Genomic DNA, 18,789 nt, shown 5'->3' with positions numbered 1-18,789 from the left:
CCAAAGCCCTACGTTTGAACAAACATAGCATGATTAACAGTGTCAAACGCCTTTTTGTCACATTACTTTCCCATATCTACTTATTTTCTGATGTGTGCTGTTACATACAGCAGACAGGCACTATGTGTTGTATAGATAGACTCCTGGGTATGCATCTCTGAGACCCTGCTTCGGTTTGAAGAGTGCAGAGTGGGATCTCTGGACAGCTGTTGGAAGAGATCTGTCTTTAAACCCTGCAAGTATGTAGGGTTTAAAGAGGCTTTTTGGAACTGTAATTGAATAATACCTTGAAAGGTTCTAAAATTGTAATGTATGGATTTAATGGTATTGATTCTACATCAATATTTATACGTATCAATACAACCTTTAATGTTTCACTTCTGTTTTTACAGGGAGATGTTCATGGGGAGAATATAGAGAACAACGACAGGAAGGTAAGCTCCCTCTCTTTTGACATTAAGAAGCCAGCTGTTGAAAGTCAGAGAATAGGGGGAAGAGAGGAGTGAGTTGTTTAGATCAGATCAGAAGAATAGAAGAGGAGTCATGAAGTCTTACTTGATTCAAGGTGCAAGGTTCTTCATTGTTACGTCTTGGAACATAAATAACAGTAAAACATATTTTTGTTCAGCTTACAACATTGTAGCAGCAGGGTAATGTGACTCCACACAAAGAATTCTGTAAAAGTGACATGAAGGCATTGTCTTCACGTCACACATCACACAAGCTTTGCAGGGGGGGGGGATATTAGCACTTCTCAAGCTTTACTAGCCTGTTCAGGTATCTGATTTCCCTGGGGGGGGGGGGAGAGAAGCTCTTAACTAGTCTATTGCCAAGGGCCTTGTGACTGCTGAGCCACTTTCCATGTAGCATCACCTTGAACAGTCTGCGGTGGGAGTGACCACAATCTTTCATGATTCTGCGAAAGCTTTGGCTGTCACAGCGTATGAGTCTTGGATGTGGCGCGGGTGGAGAGTTGGAGACCACGTCCGCTGATGTTTTCGGCTCTCCGCACAACCCTTTGCATTGCCTTGCCTTTGCGGTTGAGGTCGGTACAGTTGCCATACCAGGCAGTGATACAGCCAGTAAGGATACTATCTGTGGTACTTCCGTAGAAGCCCCACAGGACTTTGGGGCCCATGCTGAACGTTTTTTTGGTCGCCTGAGAAAGTAAAGCATTGTGCCTTTGTCATCAGCCGTTCAGTGTATATGTCTCGTTTGAGTTCCTGGAATTTGAACTCACTGACCCTCTCCATTGCAGCGGCTTCTATGTGGATGGGGGTGTGCCCTCTGCCTGACCTCCTGTAGTCCACAATACGTGATCAGGCCTACAGTATCACTGTTGTGTCGTCAACTTGACTACTAAGTTGGAGCTGTGCGTGGCCTCGAAGTCATAGGTGTACAGGGAGTAGAGCAGGGGGGCACAGTCCTAGCAGGCTCCTGTGGTAAGGGTCAGGGCAGAAGAGGTTTTATAGATCCCATCCTCACCACTTGTCGGCATTCTGACAGAAAGTCCAGGATCGAGCAGGCTGGGATTGAGCCCTATAGGTTCCTGAGGTTGGTGTCAAGTCTGAGCGGGATTATGGTGTTGAACGCTAAGATATCCTTATCCTTATCCTTAAGATGTAGTCTATGAATGGTATTCTCACATAGGACTTGTCTCTCTCCAGGTGGGAGAGGGCAGTGTGTAGCATTATGGCTATGGCATCGTCTATGGATCTGTTTTGTCGGTAGGCGAATTGGCTACAATCATTCAGCTCATCTTCAACTATGGGTCTGCAGGATTACAATTTTTAGCTACGGCAAGGTTTCAGAACATAAACAGACTTCACAATAGTTGTTGTTGTTTGCCCTCCCCAGCTCTTGTACGAGGAGTGGGCAAGCTACAGCGTCTTCTACAAATACCAACCCATTGGCCTTGTACGGTAAGGAAAGTTTTTGCCTTCAATGACTTCCCACTTTATTAGTTTGAGCACTCACAAAATGTAATCGAAGTATAAGGATGAGAGAACGGCATACACAGTAGATGCCTTCAAAACCACAATGTCTAGATCAGTGTACTGTAGCAAGGGCACTGTCTGGTTCATCCAAGGACTGTTGAACCGAGAAGCAGGTTTCAAGGCCCACCAGCGTGGAGCCCCAGCAGCACTGATGCTTCTAGCTTGGCCTTGGCAGCGGGCACTCCAACAAACACAGGCTCTATGCACATAGCAGCCATAATCAGAATACTTCCTTCACATGTCCTTACGAATGTACTAATTAAGGCTCCGTTTCATTCAGTGTAGCGCAGTGGTTCTCAAAATTTTAAATTGCATGGACCCCCATAACTGTTAGAGTGTACAAATGGAACAAGGGTCCATTTGGTTCCATTTGTACACTCTCAGAGTTACACACCCGTAACGGGGCCATTTGGAACCCCCTCAAGGAACCGTGGGGTACCTGGACGACGGGACCCACTGGTGTTTCCAGTGAGCCAACATGCACATCCTTTTTAAATCTTTTTTTCCCCGCAAAATTTAGAGTAGACAATAGGCTCTATGCACAGCAGCCATATTATCACTTCCTTCACAGGTGTTACTAATGATACTAATGAAGGCTCTGTTCCATTTAGTGTAGCACAGTGGTTTCCACGACCCCCATAACTCTGAGAGTGTACAAATGGAACCAAATGGACCCGTAAGGGTCATTTGGAAGCCCATGTGTCTACAGTTGGGGTCCCTGGACCCCAGCTGTAGACACACTGGTGTAACAGAGTGTTTCCAGTGGGCCAACATGCACAATATCAGCACCCTGACTCTGTTTGACCAGAATGGAACAGAGCCTTAATTAGTATCATTGGTAACACCTGTGAATGTCTTCATAATATGGCTGCTGTGAATAGAGCCTATTATTTTGTACCCCATTTTTCTCCCCAATTTAGTCATTATGCGAATTGATTCCTCCCCCCTCACACATTTCTGTGTTGTCACTGCTGTTCCAACTGTATCTCACCTGCCAGTGAGGAGCCCCCACGAGGAGAACGTAGAGCCTTCGTCCTACTCCTCCTGCCCAACACTCCCCGCTGACAGGGGCCGCCCCAGCCCGTAGGAATACGTGCAATGACCAATATCACCCTCCCCGCCCAGCTTCCCTTCCCCGAACACGGGCCAATTGTGTTCGTGTAGTAGACGCTCGACAAAGCCGGATGGACAATTCGAACCCACAACCTCCGTGGTGATGTCAGATACTTGAATGTGTCCTGATATTATCATCACTTTACCTAAATCCAGCTCAAGTGGAGTTAGGAGGTTTTTGCCCATTAAAGTGGAGATAGTTGTTTTGTCCATCATTGATTAGAATGACGAAAAGTTGGAGTTGGGTGGTTTGACCGACAGTTTGAGGATCAAATGGAGTTAGGAGGTTTAGTCAGAGGCGCTTTTTAATACTTTTCATTGGTTCAATATTTGTAAAACCCACACACAGACGTAAGGTGTTCAATAGCACTGATTTATTAAAGACATTTTAAAAAAGTTGAAAAACTGAGATAGTTGGTTTCTGCCCAACAGCGACAATATCCTCATATCTGACTGTACTGTAGAAACATACATATAATGTGTGGTGATACATTTTATATACATTTTGGAATGCACAATATACTATGGAACAGTGTTTTAGGACTCACTAGTAACAGAGGTCACCGTCCCCTGCTGGACTCAGATCCACAAACGCAACCAATTGAGTTTGTTGGAGTCTCAAAGCCCATGCAGTCTCCATGAGAGTGGGCTGGAACTTTACAGTGTCTCTCTCTTTTTCTTTTTTTTTCTTTTTTATTTAACAATTGTAACTGCAGTCGAAGAAAGATTGCTCCAAAATAATTCTGCCCACTCCTTACTACTTTGTGTAAACTTCTGCCTGATTTATTTATAGGCTACTTTTTTATTTTGTTATTGTGTTCTCCAGGAAGTATTTTGGGGAGAAGATTGGTCTGTACTTCGCCTGGCTGGGTCTGTACACGCAGATGCTTATCCCTGCCTCTGTGGTGGGAGTCATTGTGTTCCTATACGGGTGTGCTACTGTTGATGACAACATCCCAAGGTACACATGAAAGCACACGCGCACGCACGCACGCACGCACGCACGCACGCACGCACGCACGCACGCACGCACGCACGCACACACACACACACACACACACACACACACACACACACACACACACACACACACACACACACACAGCAGGGTATGCAACAGAACTTACAGTAGGTGCATGCAGGTGTCGTGAACCAAAAATAGCCAATCTAAACCTTACAACTCGTCACACTGTGACACACACACACACACACACACACACACACACACACACACACACACACACACACACACACACACACACACACACACACACCATGGATGAAAAAGGATTCCACTCCAAGGTTTCCACTTTGTCTTCAGAACACTCAGAAACAGAACACTCAGTCAAATCCTCAGTATCCTTTTTTGTTTCGTCTCTCTTAGTGGCATTGTCACTTGTATTTGTTTTACCGGGCCAGTTTCTCTCCCTCTCAACAGCCACCTTTCCCTGAGTGAGCAGTGTTGTGGCGCTGTGTGTGGTTAATTACTCTAAAGATAAGTGCATGGAAAAACTTTAGGCAGTCAGCATTTTGAATGAATTGTCAGTTTCAAGTTGGAACATCGTGTTGACTCGAGCAAACTCGGGATGGGCATGAGAAACTCCAGGGAAAGTTTGTTCACGGGATCACAGTACATTTGGTAGAGCGCTTCTGCATCATAACTTTGTTTGGCATCTTTGCTAAGCTGAACATTGTAACTCGAGCTCATCCCACTGCCCTAATATACACACGCAGCGGTCATGAATAGAGAGCCGTCTAGTGCCTGAAAGCTGCACTAGCATTTTTACCGGAAGTGATTAATTTGAATATATTGGCATATTGTCTATATGCCTCAGCGCACTGTGAGAACTTTGAATGGAATGACACTTATTTCAGCATTTGGAGTTTGTCATTGTTTTTCAGGAAGATCATACTGAGTTTTTCTTTCAGGCGTAACTCTGCAGCCATCTGTTATCAGTGGCGATCAGTGGCATAGCATAGTTATGGCTGGCCCCAGTACAGAGTATTAGGCTATTTAGGACACATACCGGTACTTAAAAAAACATTGATTGATTGATTCATTGAATACTTTATAGCAAATAATGCTAAAAGGATTACACAAAAAGCCCAGAGGGCTTGTTTTCATTGTGGTCCTACAGTATGTATTCAATTCATCAACACACCTATGATTTAAAAAAAACTGTTTGCTATTTGAAAGCAGAACACTTTTAAAATCAACGTAACTATGCTTTGATATAATTTAAGCTACTATATAGCCTACCTACATGATATCAAAGCGTATTGACCTATATGTAAAGTATGCAACTTGGCCATAGCACTTGGCATATGCCTCACCTCTAATTGCACTATATTTTCCGGCACTTAGGTGTGAAGCCTTTTATCGATAGACAGGAACTTGGAAGGTTGAATCCACTCTCTAACTTAGCTTTAGATTTCTTCCAGCAGCTGTCCAGAGATCCCACTCTGCACTCTTTAAACTGAAGCAGGGTCTCAGAGATGCACGGGACCCTTTGCATGCAGGCACTAAATACAATAAGACATCAAGAATTGACACTTGTACTTGCCACACATACAGGGAAGAGATATTATTACATTAGGTCAGTCCATGGATGTGTTTTATCAACCTGATGTAATCCACCAAACAAGTGAGGCTCAGCTGACACCTTGCTCGTGGGCCAACCTCACTCAAGCCTGCGGCTTCTGTCTGCTTGACTTTTCAATGCCAACATTTTCAAGTCAACATGGTCTGCATTGTTGAGTTTTTTTTTGTAGCGGGGTGGGGGCTGATGGGGTCGGGTGTAAATAGTTGAATAGCTACCGTGCATGTGACACTTCTTCTCACCCGGGTGATAAATGAAATGCCTTGCTGTGCTGGAAGGCAAGGCTATTATTATCGTTTTGAAATGTTCATTTGATTTGATTTTTTGTTTTGTTTTGACTTCAAAAGATACTCAGAGGATCAGTGCCCAGATACCTGTTCAAACTACTGTGCTTCTATGGGCATAACTCAAAATCCGGCTCAAACATGGGTTAAAAATGCATTCAACTATGCTGCCACCTCCGACTCCCAATTACACACCCCATGAAGCCTTGAATTCATGGAGATTATTTTGTTTTGGTCGCATATTCCTAAGCCAATAATTTGGAAAGATGCTAATGTCTCCGGTAGGAGACTCAAAGTTGACACTTTGTGTCTCCTACCACCGGTCATCAAATTATTGTCTGAGGAATACGACAAAAAAAAAAGAAAATCTCCATGCATTCAAGTCTCCATGGGGTGTGTAATCGATAGAAACAAATAGTCATTTTGGGGGGTGAACTATCCCTTTTAAATGATAATAACCCTGGTGAAAGGTAATAACAGGGCTGAGACACAGAGAAAAGAGAGGGGAAACACGTGAAAGAAAGCACATGAGGGCAGGCATAGAGGAGGTATACATAAATAATAAGAAGGAAGAAGGAATGTGAAAAGAGATAGTGTGGGCAAGAAGGAGCAAGACAACGAACAAATACAGGAGAAAGGGAGAAAAAAGAGGAATGCTTGACGAATGAGCTGCGACATTTATAGTCCTGTTCTACTTCCTCTGGTCTGGTTCTCATCATCTGCAGGATATTATGACACACACTGCTCTCACACACACACACACACACACACACACACACACACACAGACACACGCACGTGTGTCTCACAGACACATTACACACACACACACACACACGCACAACCAGCAGCATGAAAGTCTGTAACACAACCCAGAACTCCTGTGTGACACGTTATTAATCGTCACCTCCTATTCAACATTGACAAGGTATTATATAATAGGTCATTTCTGCCAAGAATTTGATCATTTCAGACAGACTTTACAAAACCTGAATACCGTACATACACAGCCTGCATCAGATATCGTTCCCGTCGAGCATGTCCATATATTACGTTTTTTCGTAAATGAACACCCTACTTGATCATACTACAGCGTCACACACAAGTGGCAAAAGTAGCAGATATACAAGCTCGAAACACTGAACTTTTGAGCTTGTATATCTGCTACTTTTGGACGTTTTTGAATTTGAATCCTGAAAACAGTTTTGGACATACAGTATGAGGTTTACACCCGACAGAGACGATATATGTATGGAGGCCTACACAGTGAGAAGGGGAATTTCAAAGGAGGGAAACTAAATAGTGTATTTTACTAGTTCTGGTTAATGTCTTTCACCGTATAATTTTTTTTTGTACAGTACAAGAAAATGTATTCCAAATTGAACACTGACGATAGTGACAGTAAATTTGTGTGTAACTGTGCGTGCATGATTGTGTGTGTGTGTGTGTGTGTGTGTGTGTGTGTGTGTGTGTGTGTGTGTGTGTGTGTGTGTGTGTGTGTGTGTGTGTGTGTGTGTGTGTGTGTGTGTGTGTGTGTGTGTGTGTGTGTGTGTGTGTGTGTGTGTGTGTGTGTGTGCGCGTGTGTGTGCGTGTGCATGCGTGTGCATGCGTGTGCATATCTTTTCCAGTATGGAGATCTGTCACCCGAAGAACAACATATCGATGTGCCCTCTGTGTGACCGAGCGTGCAGCTACTGGAAGCTGAGTACAGCCTGTGGCACAGCCAGGGCCAGCCATTTATTTGATAACCCTGCTACTGTGTTCTTCTCTATATTCATGGCTCTCTGGGGTGAGACAACACACATACAGTAGGACCCATATTCTGTGGTCAAAAAGCCACGTAGTATGATGAAGCGTAGACACATAATATTGTATTTAGTGAAACTTGACTTGTTTCCTTCTGCTCTCTGTTCTTGGACAGTCTCTTTCTTAAATCTTTTTGAATTATCCAATGCTGTCAGTTTCGTTAAACCAGTGTTTGAAACTGTGTTATTTTGTTTTGTTTTGTGTTACTTTTCAAAAAGTGTAGGCTAAAGCTAAGTCTCTTGCTTAGATTTTTTTTCAATTTTGTTAGACCAATGTTTGCTTAGATTTTTATTTATTTATTTATTTCAATTTGTCCGATGTTGTTACTATGTTTTATTTTTATAAAAACCTTAGTTACTTTTCAAAAAGGGTAGGCAAAATAAGCCTTGGCTTCAGCCTACACCTTTTCGTTGCCACAAGTGGACTTAACTGTATGTACATCTGCTCTTTTAAATGGACCGAAATAAAATGTACTTACTACTTACTTACACTATCAGACAAACACACACAGGTACACACACACACTTGCTAGGCAGAAGAACACAAACAATGGCATCTGCCCAGACAAACGTTGTACAAAATATGCATACACAGTAAAATCCTGAGTGTTAATTTAACTCAGAGAGAGTATAAATGGAACCAAATGGACCCATTTATACTCTCCATTTATACTCTCTTAGAGGATTTTACTGAGGATTTTACTGTGTATTTGAAGGCATTATAACTATCTCATGTCACCTTATTATAATTCATATATTTTTCTTTTTCGTACAGCGGCCATGTTTATGGAGCACTGGAAGAGACGACAGATGAGGCTTAACTATGAGTGGGACCTGACTGGTTTTGAAGATGAGGAGGTTTGTGCTATAGCTAACATATACTGTATCTTTCTTATCTTACAGTACATATATATATCTAAAGCCTGATGTATACTTGTACGGAGTCGTGTGCCAAAAATAGCTGATCTGCCATTTGCGGCACACGACTATAAATCAAGCATAACATGCACTACGACTCAGAGGGGCCTTAGTTAGATGATAGTTATGGAGCAGAGCACAGCATTCCATACTAGACAGGCATACCAATATGTGTTATGAGTGATGGAAATAACACAAATACAGTATACCTGCATGTCGTCACTGTCAGGCAGAAACCTTGTATGTCCAAAACGGTTACATTTCAGGAAATGGAAAAAAAATGTGTTTGACAGTAATGATTATAAATCACTGGCTATTAATGGACACTTGTCTCACAATGTGGGAGAGCTATTCACAGCTGATAAAAGGTCATTACTGTAATCAAATCTCCTCATCAGGAGTGTCGTATCAGATGTCTGTCAGACAACGCTGTCCTTTCCTTTTAGTGCAAAATGGTATATTCCTTGAATGCTAAGAGCCTATTAGCATTGACTGATTTTCTTCATGTTTTGGCTGTTTAAACCCCACAGCGACTGTTAACAGTGACAGTGGTGGCCTGTAGGCAAGTTCTTGTGTCCATGGCAGAGCAGGGGGTCAGAGTCATCGGGCTTTGCCCCTACACCCATAGAAACCGTTTAGAGAGCAAAGCCATGTGTGAAATAGAACAATAGTTACTACAGTACTGTATATGTACTGTAACTGTATTTCTTTGATCACATGCAGGCAGTGGCCACAGGTTGCTGAAACTCCCACGAGGCGTTGTTAGTTCTTGTTGCCAAGTGACAACATCATGCGATGAAGTATAAATTAGTTTAGTCGCACTAATGATGCCATTTTTGCCGCATGTTTGCCTGTTTTTGCCGAATTTTTGCCTATGTTTGCAGAATGTTCGCCTATTATGACTTGTGCAGAATAGGTTCGCTAGGGTAAATTCAAGTATGAATTTATCAACATACTGCTTGATAGCACTTGTAATTATGTTCAGCATTTCAATGTCACGCATCATAAAATGGTGTCTATAATGAAGGTTAATATACAGCAGCAATGAGATTTCTTTTTATCATATCAGGTAATCCTGGAACAAGTGAAGAATGTCCTGTATGTTTTCAGTAATGATTCTTCCCCTTTGCCCCCCACCAACTGCCCTTTTTTACCTCTTCCTTTGTCTCTCTATCTCCAACCCTCACCATGTTTTTTTAACAGGAGGCTCTCAAGGTTTGGACTGTTACATTTTTTACTACAATCACAGCTTCATGCTGTTCTGGCACGTGCACCTCCACCCACATGTTCTGTCTTCCTCTTCCTCTTATTTATTTGTATTCTAGCCACTTGAAACCTAGCATCCCTATTTCCACAGGACACAGCTAGTGGCCAAATCCACTGCTCACATTTCATGTGCACTTCATGCATACCTGGCTTCTGACCTTCTGTGTCACGAAACATCTGGAACACAGAGATACAGTGGTAATGGACTAATTTGAAAAGAATGATCTCATGTCTAAAAACATTCATGATATTGCCTTAAACAGCAAAGTCATTATCTAACGTTCTCTGCTCTACTGTTTCCATTCCCCGGCTAGCCATTCACAACAAAAGCTTACCTCATCTTTATTGCTCTCATTGGCTCTCACTCTGGCCTTCCACTTGCAATGTTCACTTTTCGGTCACCATGTAATCACACACACACACAGATTGGAATTCAATTCATGTTTTATCAATGAAACAGTCATGTCTTTATCGCAAATGACTCCGCTGCACCAGTCTGTTTGCTTTTTCTCTTTAAGACAGTCTAAAAGAAAAGGACATTTTCTCTTGCCATAATATCTATATTATCGTAATAAAAGAGATGTTTTTCAAGGCTTCACTTTTCAATATGGATTCCAAACTATACTGTAGATGTACAGTACATGCACTAGTTGCAGACTATGTGTGAACAGTAGTATTTTTCCTAGACTACTAAATCTGTTCAAAATCTGTATTTTTATATCCTTCTGCTCCCTGTGTCTTTGCTATCTGTCCATATATATACTGTATGTGTTGTTGTGTGATGTGTGAATATCGATGTGTGGTCTGGTCTGTCTGTGTGTGTATGATGTCCTTTTTGGTGTTAGAAGCCCAAAGATCAGGGTGCGGATCGTCCTAACAAATGGCAGCAGACAATGCAGAGTGCCATGGGTCTAAAATTAATTAATAATTGTGGCAGGGTCTAATATTCCACAAAATGGCATATTAAACATGATGCTTTTTTATGTTTTTTTTCTTGTTTTGTTTTACAAGTTAAAATGTAACGAACAGAAGTTTTATAGGGTCACAAAATAATTATAATTTGTTCTTAAACTAGTAACTGCTGTGAGAGGTGTTTCTGTCCGTCTGTTGGTCTTAGGAAAATTTCCATTAAAAGGGTGATCATTTTGTCTATTGGCACTATGTCACAGTGCTTCACCCACACCCATTGCTTTGCAATGTGAAAACCAATCCTTTAATCATCAGCATTCTGGTACATTATTATCACACATGCATGTCTATGCTCTGTATTCACTCTGTTTCACTACTTACTGTCTCTCCAATTACCCACCACTCTCTTATCACGACATCATTCTATTACATTTCATGTGTTCCATCCTCATTATTCTGTTAAATAATGTTGAACTAGTTAAAGTTGAAATTTTCCATTGAAGGTACTGTATGGTAAACTTGGTTGGAAAAGTCATTATTTTCATGTGACGTTGCATTTGAGTTGTGTGTGTGTGTGTGTGTGTGTGTGTGTGTGTGTGTGTGTGTGTGTGTGTGTGTGTGTGTGTGTGTGTGTGTGTGTGTGTGTGTGTGTGTGTGTGTGTGTGTGTGCGTGCGTGCGTGCGTGCGTGGTCATTTTGATAATTTGGAGTTTACGGTATGCTCATCATGATGTTCCTCTTTCTCTCTACCCTCCACCCTGTGACCGACCTATCCACTACCTTCACCCCCACCCTATGACCGACCCATGCACCACCTTCACCCCCACCCTATGACCGACCCATCCACCACCTTCACCCCACAGGACCATCACAGGGCAGAGTATGAGTTCCGGGTCATGCAGAAGTCGCGGAAGAAAGAACACAAAGACCAGCAGAAGGTAGGATGACGTGTTGTTTTTCTTGGTAGAATGTTTGAGTTCTAGAGTTGTCCTTCAGTCTTCCAGAGTGATACTTTTCAATGCTGTTGTTGTGTCTCCTATCGGTACCACCTCTCCATTCCACTTTGTGGATTGTTTGTGAATTATTTAGGGGTACACCAATACCACTTTATGTACGACTTCTTCAGTGCTCCCGGGAATACGATTAATGTACAAAATATTGCTTTTTTTTGCTTGACCCAATAACATACTGAGTGTGTATATGTGCTAGATAAATAGATACAAAGAGTATATTAGTATTAAAGTTAGTTTTTCTGCTAGATCATACTGTGGAAGTGACATACTTTGTACTACTGTGTGGATATAAATACTGAATCATATAGGAACAGTAGTATTTTTCCTAGACTACTAAATCTGTTCAAAATCTGTATTTTTATATCCTTCTGCTCCCTGTGTCTTTGCTATCTGTCCATATATATACTGTATGTGTTGTTGTGTGATGTGTGAATATCGATGTGTGGTCTGGTCTGTCTGTGTGTGTATGATGTCCTTTTTGGTGTTAGAAGCCCAAAGATCAGGGTGCGGATCGTCCTAACAAATGGCAGCAGACAATGCAGAGTGCCATGGCGGGGTTACGACTGGTAGACTGAGCTTCCTCTATCCTTTTTCTGCCATCCAGGAGCTTCCATCATAACTAACTCCACTTCACCTCATCTTCATCCTTAAAATGTATTTATACTCCATCACATGACGGTGTTGCTTGCCATCGAAAATGGACACTCGATGCTAACAATGTGTCGCATTGCAACACATTGTCAGTCAGTCAGTCAGTTCTTATTACTAGATTTAAGAGTCAAGTTCTTATTGCTTTAAGAGTCAGATCCAATTAGATTGTCAGTTTCTTATTGTTAGCTTTAAGAGTCAGTTCTTACTGTTCGCCTATAGAGCCAGTACTCATTAGCTTGAAGAGTTAGTTCTGGTTGTTACTAGTAAGAGTCAGTTATTGTTACCTTGAAGAGTAAGTTCCTATTCTTAGCCTAAAGAGCAGTGTTGGGTAACGTGCATTAGTAGCGTAACGCCGTTACGTAATACCGAATTACGGTAACGGGTAATATAACGCATTACTACAAGGAGAAGCTGTAATATATTATTAAAATGACACTACGTTACTACGTTACTTTGTGCGTTACCCACCAAAGTGAAGGTGTTTTTTTTATCCACCCACAAATCCACAGCCTACAGCAAAATCCCTGTTAAAACTATCATTGTCAACAAATCTCTGTGATTCTAATTTTATACTATAATCAGCTGAAGGGAGAGTGTCACTTCCTTGTGCCAATTGTGTTTATATAAGTTGGTAGTCTATTTAATTTATTTAAAGAAGGCAAGTTAAGCATCGCGCAATGCAATGTTCCAATTTACACACGTCAGTTTTATTCATCGATTACGCAGGAAATAATGAATTGATTACAAAAATATAAAATTATCTCTAATCAGTAACATGTAGGTGATACTTATGTCAATCAAATGTGGTTTTATTGAAAGGCAATTAAAGTCCAGAGCTAAGTTAGAAGCCAAACATCGGGTGTGTGTGCTCAATGTAAAATCCCCACGGTGCGGCTGCAGAGTACATGTCAGACTCTGTCCGAACGGAGCTCTCTGTCGGAACGTGAGCAGTGTTGCCAGATTGTGCGAGAGGAATAAGCAACTAGTTATATGAAAACAAGGCCAAAAGAAGCGACTATAGTAGGCCACATGAGCACTTCAAACCTATATATATGTCGTCCATTAAACAATGTGCATATCTATATATGTTGGCTATTTGAAAATAGACGACCTACAAGCTCACAACAGTTCTACCATTATTTACAAGCAACTTCAGAAAAACAAGCCCAATGTGGCTTATAATAATCAGACCAGGCAACACTGCAGACAAGGAGATAGGAGAGCATAATATGCAATGTAATATATTGGATTGGATTGGGGATAAATGGCTAGCGCAGTCTTCTCTTAAAGGTCAAATAAAATGAGGATTTTTATTTAAAGAGTAGCCTACGGTATAAACTATAAATATAATTGTATAGAGCTGAGTTCTTTGTAGACCACTCTAACTGTCTAGTCATTTTTTTAAACTCATGCCATGTATATCTAAATGAGTGTCGGCTGGGAATGTCAAAATGCTGTGTTAGGAGATTTTATTTGCCACTTTGACCACACATGGATGGAGTTTAGATCCCATAGGGACAGTTGTGTTACTTAAAATTGGCTAGTTGTTGGTTGTCAAACAAGCAAAGTAGTACTGTAGGTCAAGATGCATTTTGTTATTATGTGTTATTGGTTGACACAATGACACTACAGTAATATAACTGTTCACTGTTCAGAGAGGTCAAATTTTGAATAATTAAATTACCTTAACCATATTTCTATGTCCTTATCTTAATTTCATAGGCTCAACATTCTATCTTATAATTTAAATGCCATCTCTGTGCCATCTCTGTGTCCCAAAAATAATTTGTGGGCTACTAATAATAATACAAAATCTAGATTATTTAATTGTTCAATTTTAGCTTTTTTTTATTAAAAAGTAACTAAAAAGTAATATGTAATATTAATATATTACTGTTGCTCAGACAGTAATATGTAACGAAATGTATTACTTTAAAATGAAGGTAATAAGTAATAGTAATATATTACTAAAATAAAGTAACTCGCCCAACACTGCTAAAGTTAGTTATTGTTGTTACCTTGAAGAGTCAGTTCTTGTTGTTATTAAGAGTCAGTTCTTGTTACCTTGAAAAGTCAGTTCTTGTTGTTACCTTGAAGAGTCAGTTCTTGTTGTTAGCTTGAAAAGGCAATTCTTGTTTTTAGCCTGAAGAGTCAGTTCTTGTTGTTAGCTTGAAGAGTCAGTTCTTGTTACCTTGAAGAGTCAGTTCTTGTTGTTAGCCTGAAGAGTCGGTTCTTGTTGTTAGCTTGAAGAGTCCGTTCTTGTTACCTTGAAGAGTCAGTTCTTGTTGTTACCTTGAAGAGTCAGTTATTGTTGTTAGCCTGAAGAGCCAGTTCTGGTCGGCAAGTGACACCATCATCCTATGGAGTATAAATTAGGCTGTATTTTCATTGTCATCTTTCCCCTCCTTCTCTTGCTTCTGATGCTACTCCTGCTCTCTTCATTATGTTACCCATATTATTATCCTCCTTTTCTATCATTCCTTCTGCTCCGCCTTATACCATTCCTTGCTTTTGTGCCATGCTCATTGGGTTTCATTCATCAATATTTCCAAATAGCCAAACGTGTCAGTAGAAACACCAAAATGTTCATTTTTCAGGAAATGAAAAAAAAAAACTAAAATGGAGTTGGAGGTTTTGTTCATCATTGATAAGAACAGCTAAATGGACCTCGAAGCTCACAATGAGGTTGGCGGTCAAAAGGGGGTGGAGCCTGGAGTTAGCTGGTTTAGCAGAAAGTTTGAGGATCCAATGGAGTTAGCTGCTTTTGTCAGAAGCACTTTTTAATACTTTTCATTGGTTCAATATTTTTTTTACCAACACACAGACGTAAAGGGTGTTCAATAGCACTGATTTATGGAAAAAAATGCAAAAGCGGAAAAATTGAGTTAGCTGGTTCATGCCGGACAGCGACGATATGCAAGAAAACCTGCCATCATCAATAAGCTGCCCAAGAAGAATCCTCAATATCAAATGGCAAAATGTTGTCAACAACAATGATCTGTTAGAGCAGCGGTTCATCCCCAGATGATTAGCTTAATGTGCAACATTGTTTTTTCACTCAGAAAATCAAACCAACATACAGTATAAAGGTCGTAACACACGGCAAGCGGTTCACGCGGGCGGTACCGCACGGATCAGCGGTGATCGCATCGCGATCATTGTTGAAAATCTATCTCTATAGAGAACTCAATGGTAGAAAATGTGATCTGGATAGTAGTGCACACATGTGAAAACCGATTATGAGCATCACCAGGTCCAGGCAGTGACATGATGGAAACCAGGGTAACGGGAGCCGATCAGCGGTCGGTCGCTTCAAAAGAGTTCCATTTCTCTGATGGACTGCCCACTCTGCACCAATGGATCACCTCCATAGAGTTATACATCTATGATCACCTCCTTGCAACAACAAGATTCGTTTTCTGCGTGGTCAAGGGCCAACATTTCTTTTTTTAAATCGGGCTCTATTGATATTGTATATGACACATATATCAGATGATGTGGCGAGTGTACTTAGGCTATGCCACTGACAGCTGGCATATAAGCTATCACTTTCTCATGCGTCTTTCTTTCTAGAACTAGATGCTCGATTTCTAGACCTTTTCATGTCAAGGACCCCCCAAATTTATATGTATTTATTTAGCCGCGGACCCCCATCTCAAAATATTTAGTTCCAGGGACCCCCCAGAGGCAAATAATTGAGTTACAAATGTTCGCTTTAAAAATATATATATTATATAAATATATATATACACACATTTTCATAATATTTCAAAAATAGCAGACAAGCTTGAGCTTGTATATCTGGTATTTTTGAATAGCCATAATGGTTAAAGTAGTTAAAATCTAAAGTGACGGATGCTTTCTCGGCTTAACGGGTTAATAGAATGTCTAGGTTAGTATCATGTCTAGGTATATGTTAGCGTAGTAGGGCTCCATGGAACAACAGAAACCTTAGAACATACAGCACTACTGTAGAGCTGATACTTGAGTCTTTCATTCAATGTAACTGGGTATGTTTTCTAGTAGCCTGTCTATTTTGAGCAGCTACTCACTTATAGCAAATGTAGCAAAATAGATACTGGCGTCTGTCCCTCCCTTCCTTATGACATCCTGCGGCCAACGCTTCAAGCATCCTACTGTAAACACACAACAAGCTTACGGGAGATGTAGTCAAGTCCCCAGAACTGAGAGGGAGCAGTGAATCACATTGGACATGTTGGCCAAACATAGATACTGCAGCTTTTTACGGCTGGGGCCAGACACATGAACGAGCGAAAACGGTTTCAACCAATGGGTTCGACTCACAAGCTTGCGGTTGCGCAAGGAGGTGATGCATAAACGCGTCACCTCCATTATGCAAAACGCGCCACATAGGCCCCAAATAGGCCCCGCATGTCACATTTCCCAACCCTGGAAGAATGGGTCAAAAGGGAGTATGCGCTGGGTGAGCAAGTCCATACAAGTGGATGGGCGGGGATTTCCGGTGCCCTTTCTATTATTTTTTTAACTCTATGGATGTAGTGGAGTAGAAATATTTATCTCAAGGTGTGCCACCACACTGGCATTAACATAGCATTGCATAGCATGGGCAGTAGCCTACCTTTTACAAAATTAATAATTATTTAAAAAAAAAATAATAATAATAATACAATGAATTAATGTTAATAAGGTAATCAATCAATCAAGCAATCAAAACACTTGCATTGAAGTTATAAATATATGTCACTTGATGAATGAAACCCATTCAATTAACATGTAAGAAAAGCTTTCATTTCATGCTCCTGGTTGTGGTCTGGTAAATGCATGGGGCATGTTGCACTCCAGATATGATGTGTTGTTAAATGTTGTATTTCATGTTTGCACGCCATGGCATGCACTGAGAGCAGGGTTGGGGTCAATATTCCATTCAGTCAGGTGACGGGTCTAATTTATAATCATGTCTGTTCCAGATAACTGTAGTCAGATTGCTAGCCTTCTTGCAGATTAATTTGTATTTATGTGTGTGCATGTATCTGCCTAATGGAGAGAGATTAGTCTCCAATGAAAGCATGATGTTGCGTGATTGCCACTAAGTGTTAGTATTCTTGTCTTGTCTAGTTATCTCTGCCAGGCTGAAGGCGGAGGTTATGTTTTCACCCCTGTGTGTGTGTGTGTGTGTGTGTGTGTGTGTGTGTGTGTGTGTGTGTGTGTGTGTGTGTGTGTGTGTGTGTGTGTGTGTGTGTGTGTGTGTGTGTGTGTGTGTGTGTGTGTGTGTGTGTGTGTGTGTGTGTGTGTGTGTGTGTGTGTGTGTGTGTGTGTGTGTGTGTGTGTTTGTTTGTTTGTTTGTTTGTTTGTTTGTTTGTTTGTTTGTTTGTTTGTTTGTTTGTTTGTTTGTTTGTTTGTTTGTTTGTTTGTTTGTTTGTTGTGTCTGTGGCTAATCTTGCAAATTACTACAGGATAACACCGATCAGTGTCATTTCATGCGCACGCTGCCGGCACGCCAAGGAACTCAATTCCCAAATATTTTTTTTCAAATCGTTCAACGATAACAATGTTATTTTTGTGAATTCATAATCTCAGACTCACCGTCCCTCCAGGCTACGGGATACGTGTCCGCAAGGCTATGGAGTGCAAATAGCCAATCCAAGTCCGGTCTATGGGATCCACTACTAGTGAGACAGAGCGTGCGTAATCCGACACTGTACATCCTGTACTTGTGCACATGCACGGGAGACTGATGCAGTTCAGTTAAAGCCCACGTTTGATTACCACAGACATACTAAACATGACATGATATGCCGCACAACTATGATGCACACTCATGCATGTGTAAGTATTATTATCGGGACGTGCCTCCTGGCGGGATTCTCGTTCTGAAATATGTGTCCTGTGTTAGAAAACATTTGAACACTGACTGGTCCTGCTTTCACTATCCAGTGAACCACATTTTGATTGGGAAATAATGGTGCACAACGCAGAGGCTAATTATAGAACTTAATTAATGACTCCCGCGTCCCGCTATACCATGGCCACTTGTTGACAATTAAAAATATAAGTAGTGTTTTTTTGGGCAATACTCTTCTTTGCATTGACACTTTGTGTGGACAAATATCTTTGTCAACCTTGGAATAAATCGTACTTTACTACTGAAACTGTAGTAACAACCTACAAACCATGATTTTACTCTTTTTGTTTTTCTTTTGTATTAATAATGTGGAGAACCCCAACCGTGGTGAGCTGTTGGATGCGTCCACAT

At 41.1% G+C, this 18,789-nt stretch overlaps 1 protein-coding gene across 6 annotated transcripts in view; it reads left to right on the top strand.

The window, feature by feature from the left end:
- ano1b (anoctamin 1, calcium activated chloride channel b) overlaps nucleotides 1-18,789 on the top strand; it is a 110,358-nt gene that overhangs the window by 75,612 nt on the left and 15,957 nt on the right. For 3 of the 6 annotated variants that reach the window (XM_084060584.1, XM_084060581.1, XM_084060579.1), the window contains 8 exons: nucleotides 393-434; nucleotides 1,858-1,922; nucleotides 3,937-4,071; nucleotides 7,622-7,782; nucleotides 8,574-8,656; nucleotides 11,754-11,828; nucleotides 12,392-12,469; nucleotides 18,131-18,217. In XM_084060584.1, coding sequence (XP_083916710.1) covers nucleotides 393-434; nucleotides 1,858-1,922; nucleotides 3,937-4,071; nucleotides 7,622-7,782; nucleotides 8,574-8,656; nucleotides 11,754-11,828; nucleotides 12,392-12,469; nucleotides 18,131-18,217 — 726 coding nt within the window. The remainder of the gene's footprint in view (nucleotides 1-392; nucleotides 435-1,857; nucleotides 1,923-3,936; nucleotides 4,072-7,621; nucleotides 7,783-8,573; nucleotides 8,657-11,753; nucleotides 11,829-12,391; nucleotides 12,470-18,130; nucleotides 18,218-18,789) is intronic. The other 3 variants (XM_084060580.1, XM_084060582.1, XM_084060583.1) reach the window with 3 other exon arrangements.

Source organism: Gymnoscopelus microlampas, assembly GCF_963454915.1.
Source record: "Gymnoscopelus microlampas genome assembly, chromosome: 6".
Taxonomy (NCBI): domain Eukaryota; kingdom Metazoa; phylum Chordata; class Actinopteri; order Myctophiformes; family Myctophidae; genus Gymnoscopelus; species Gymnoscopelus microlampas.
The sequence above is the reverse complement of the archived record's forward strand: the minus strand, read 5'-3'. Positions and strand labels throughout refer to the sequence as shown.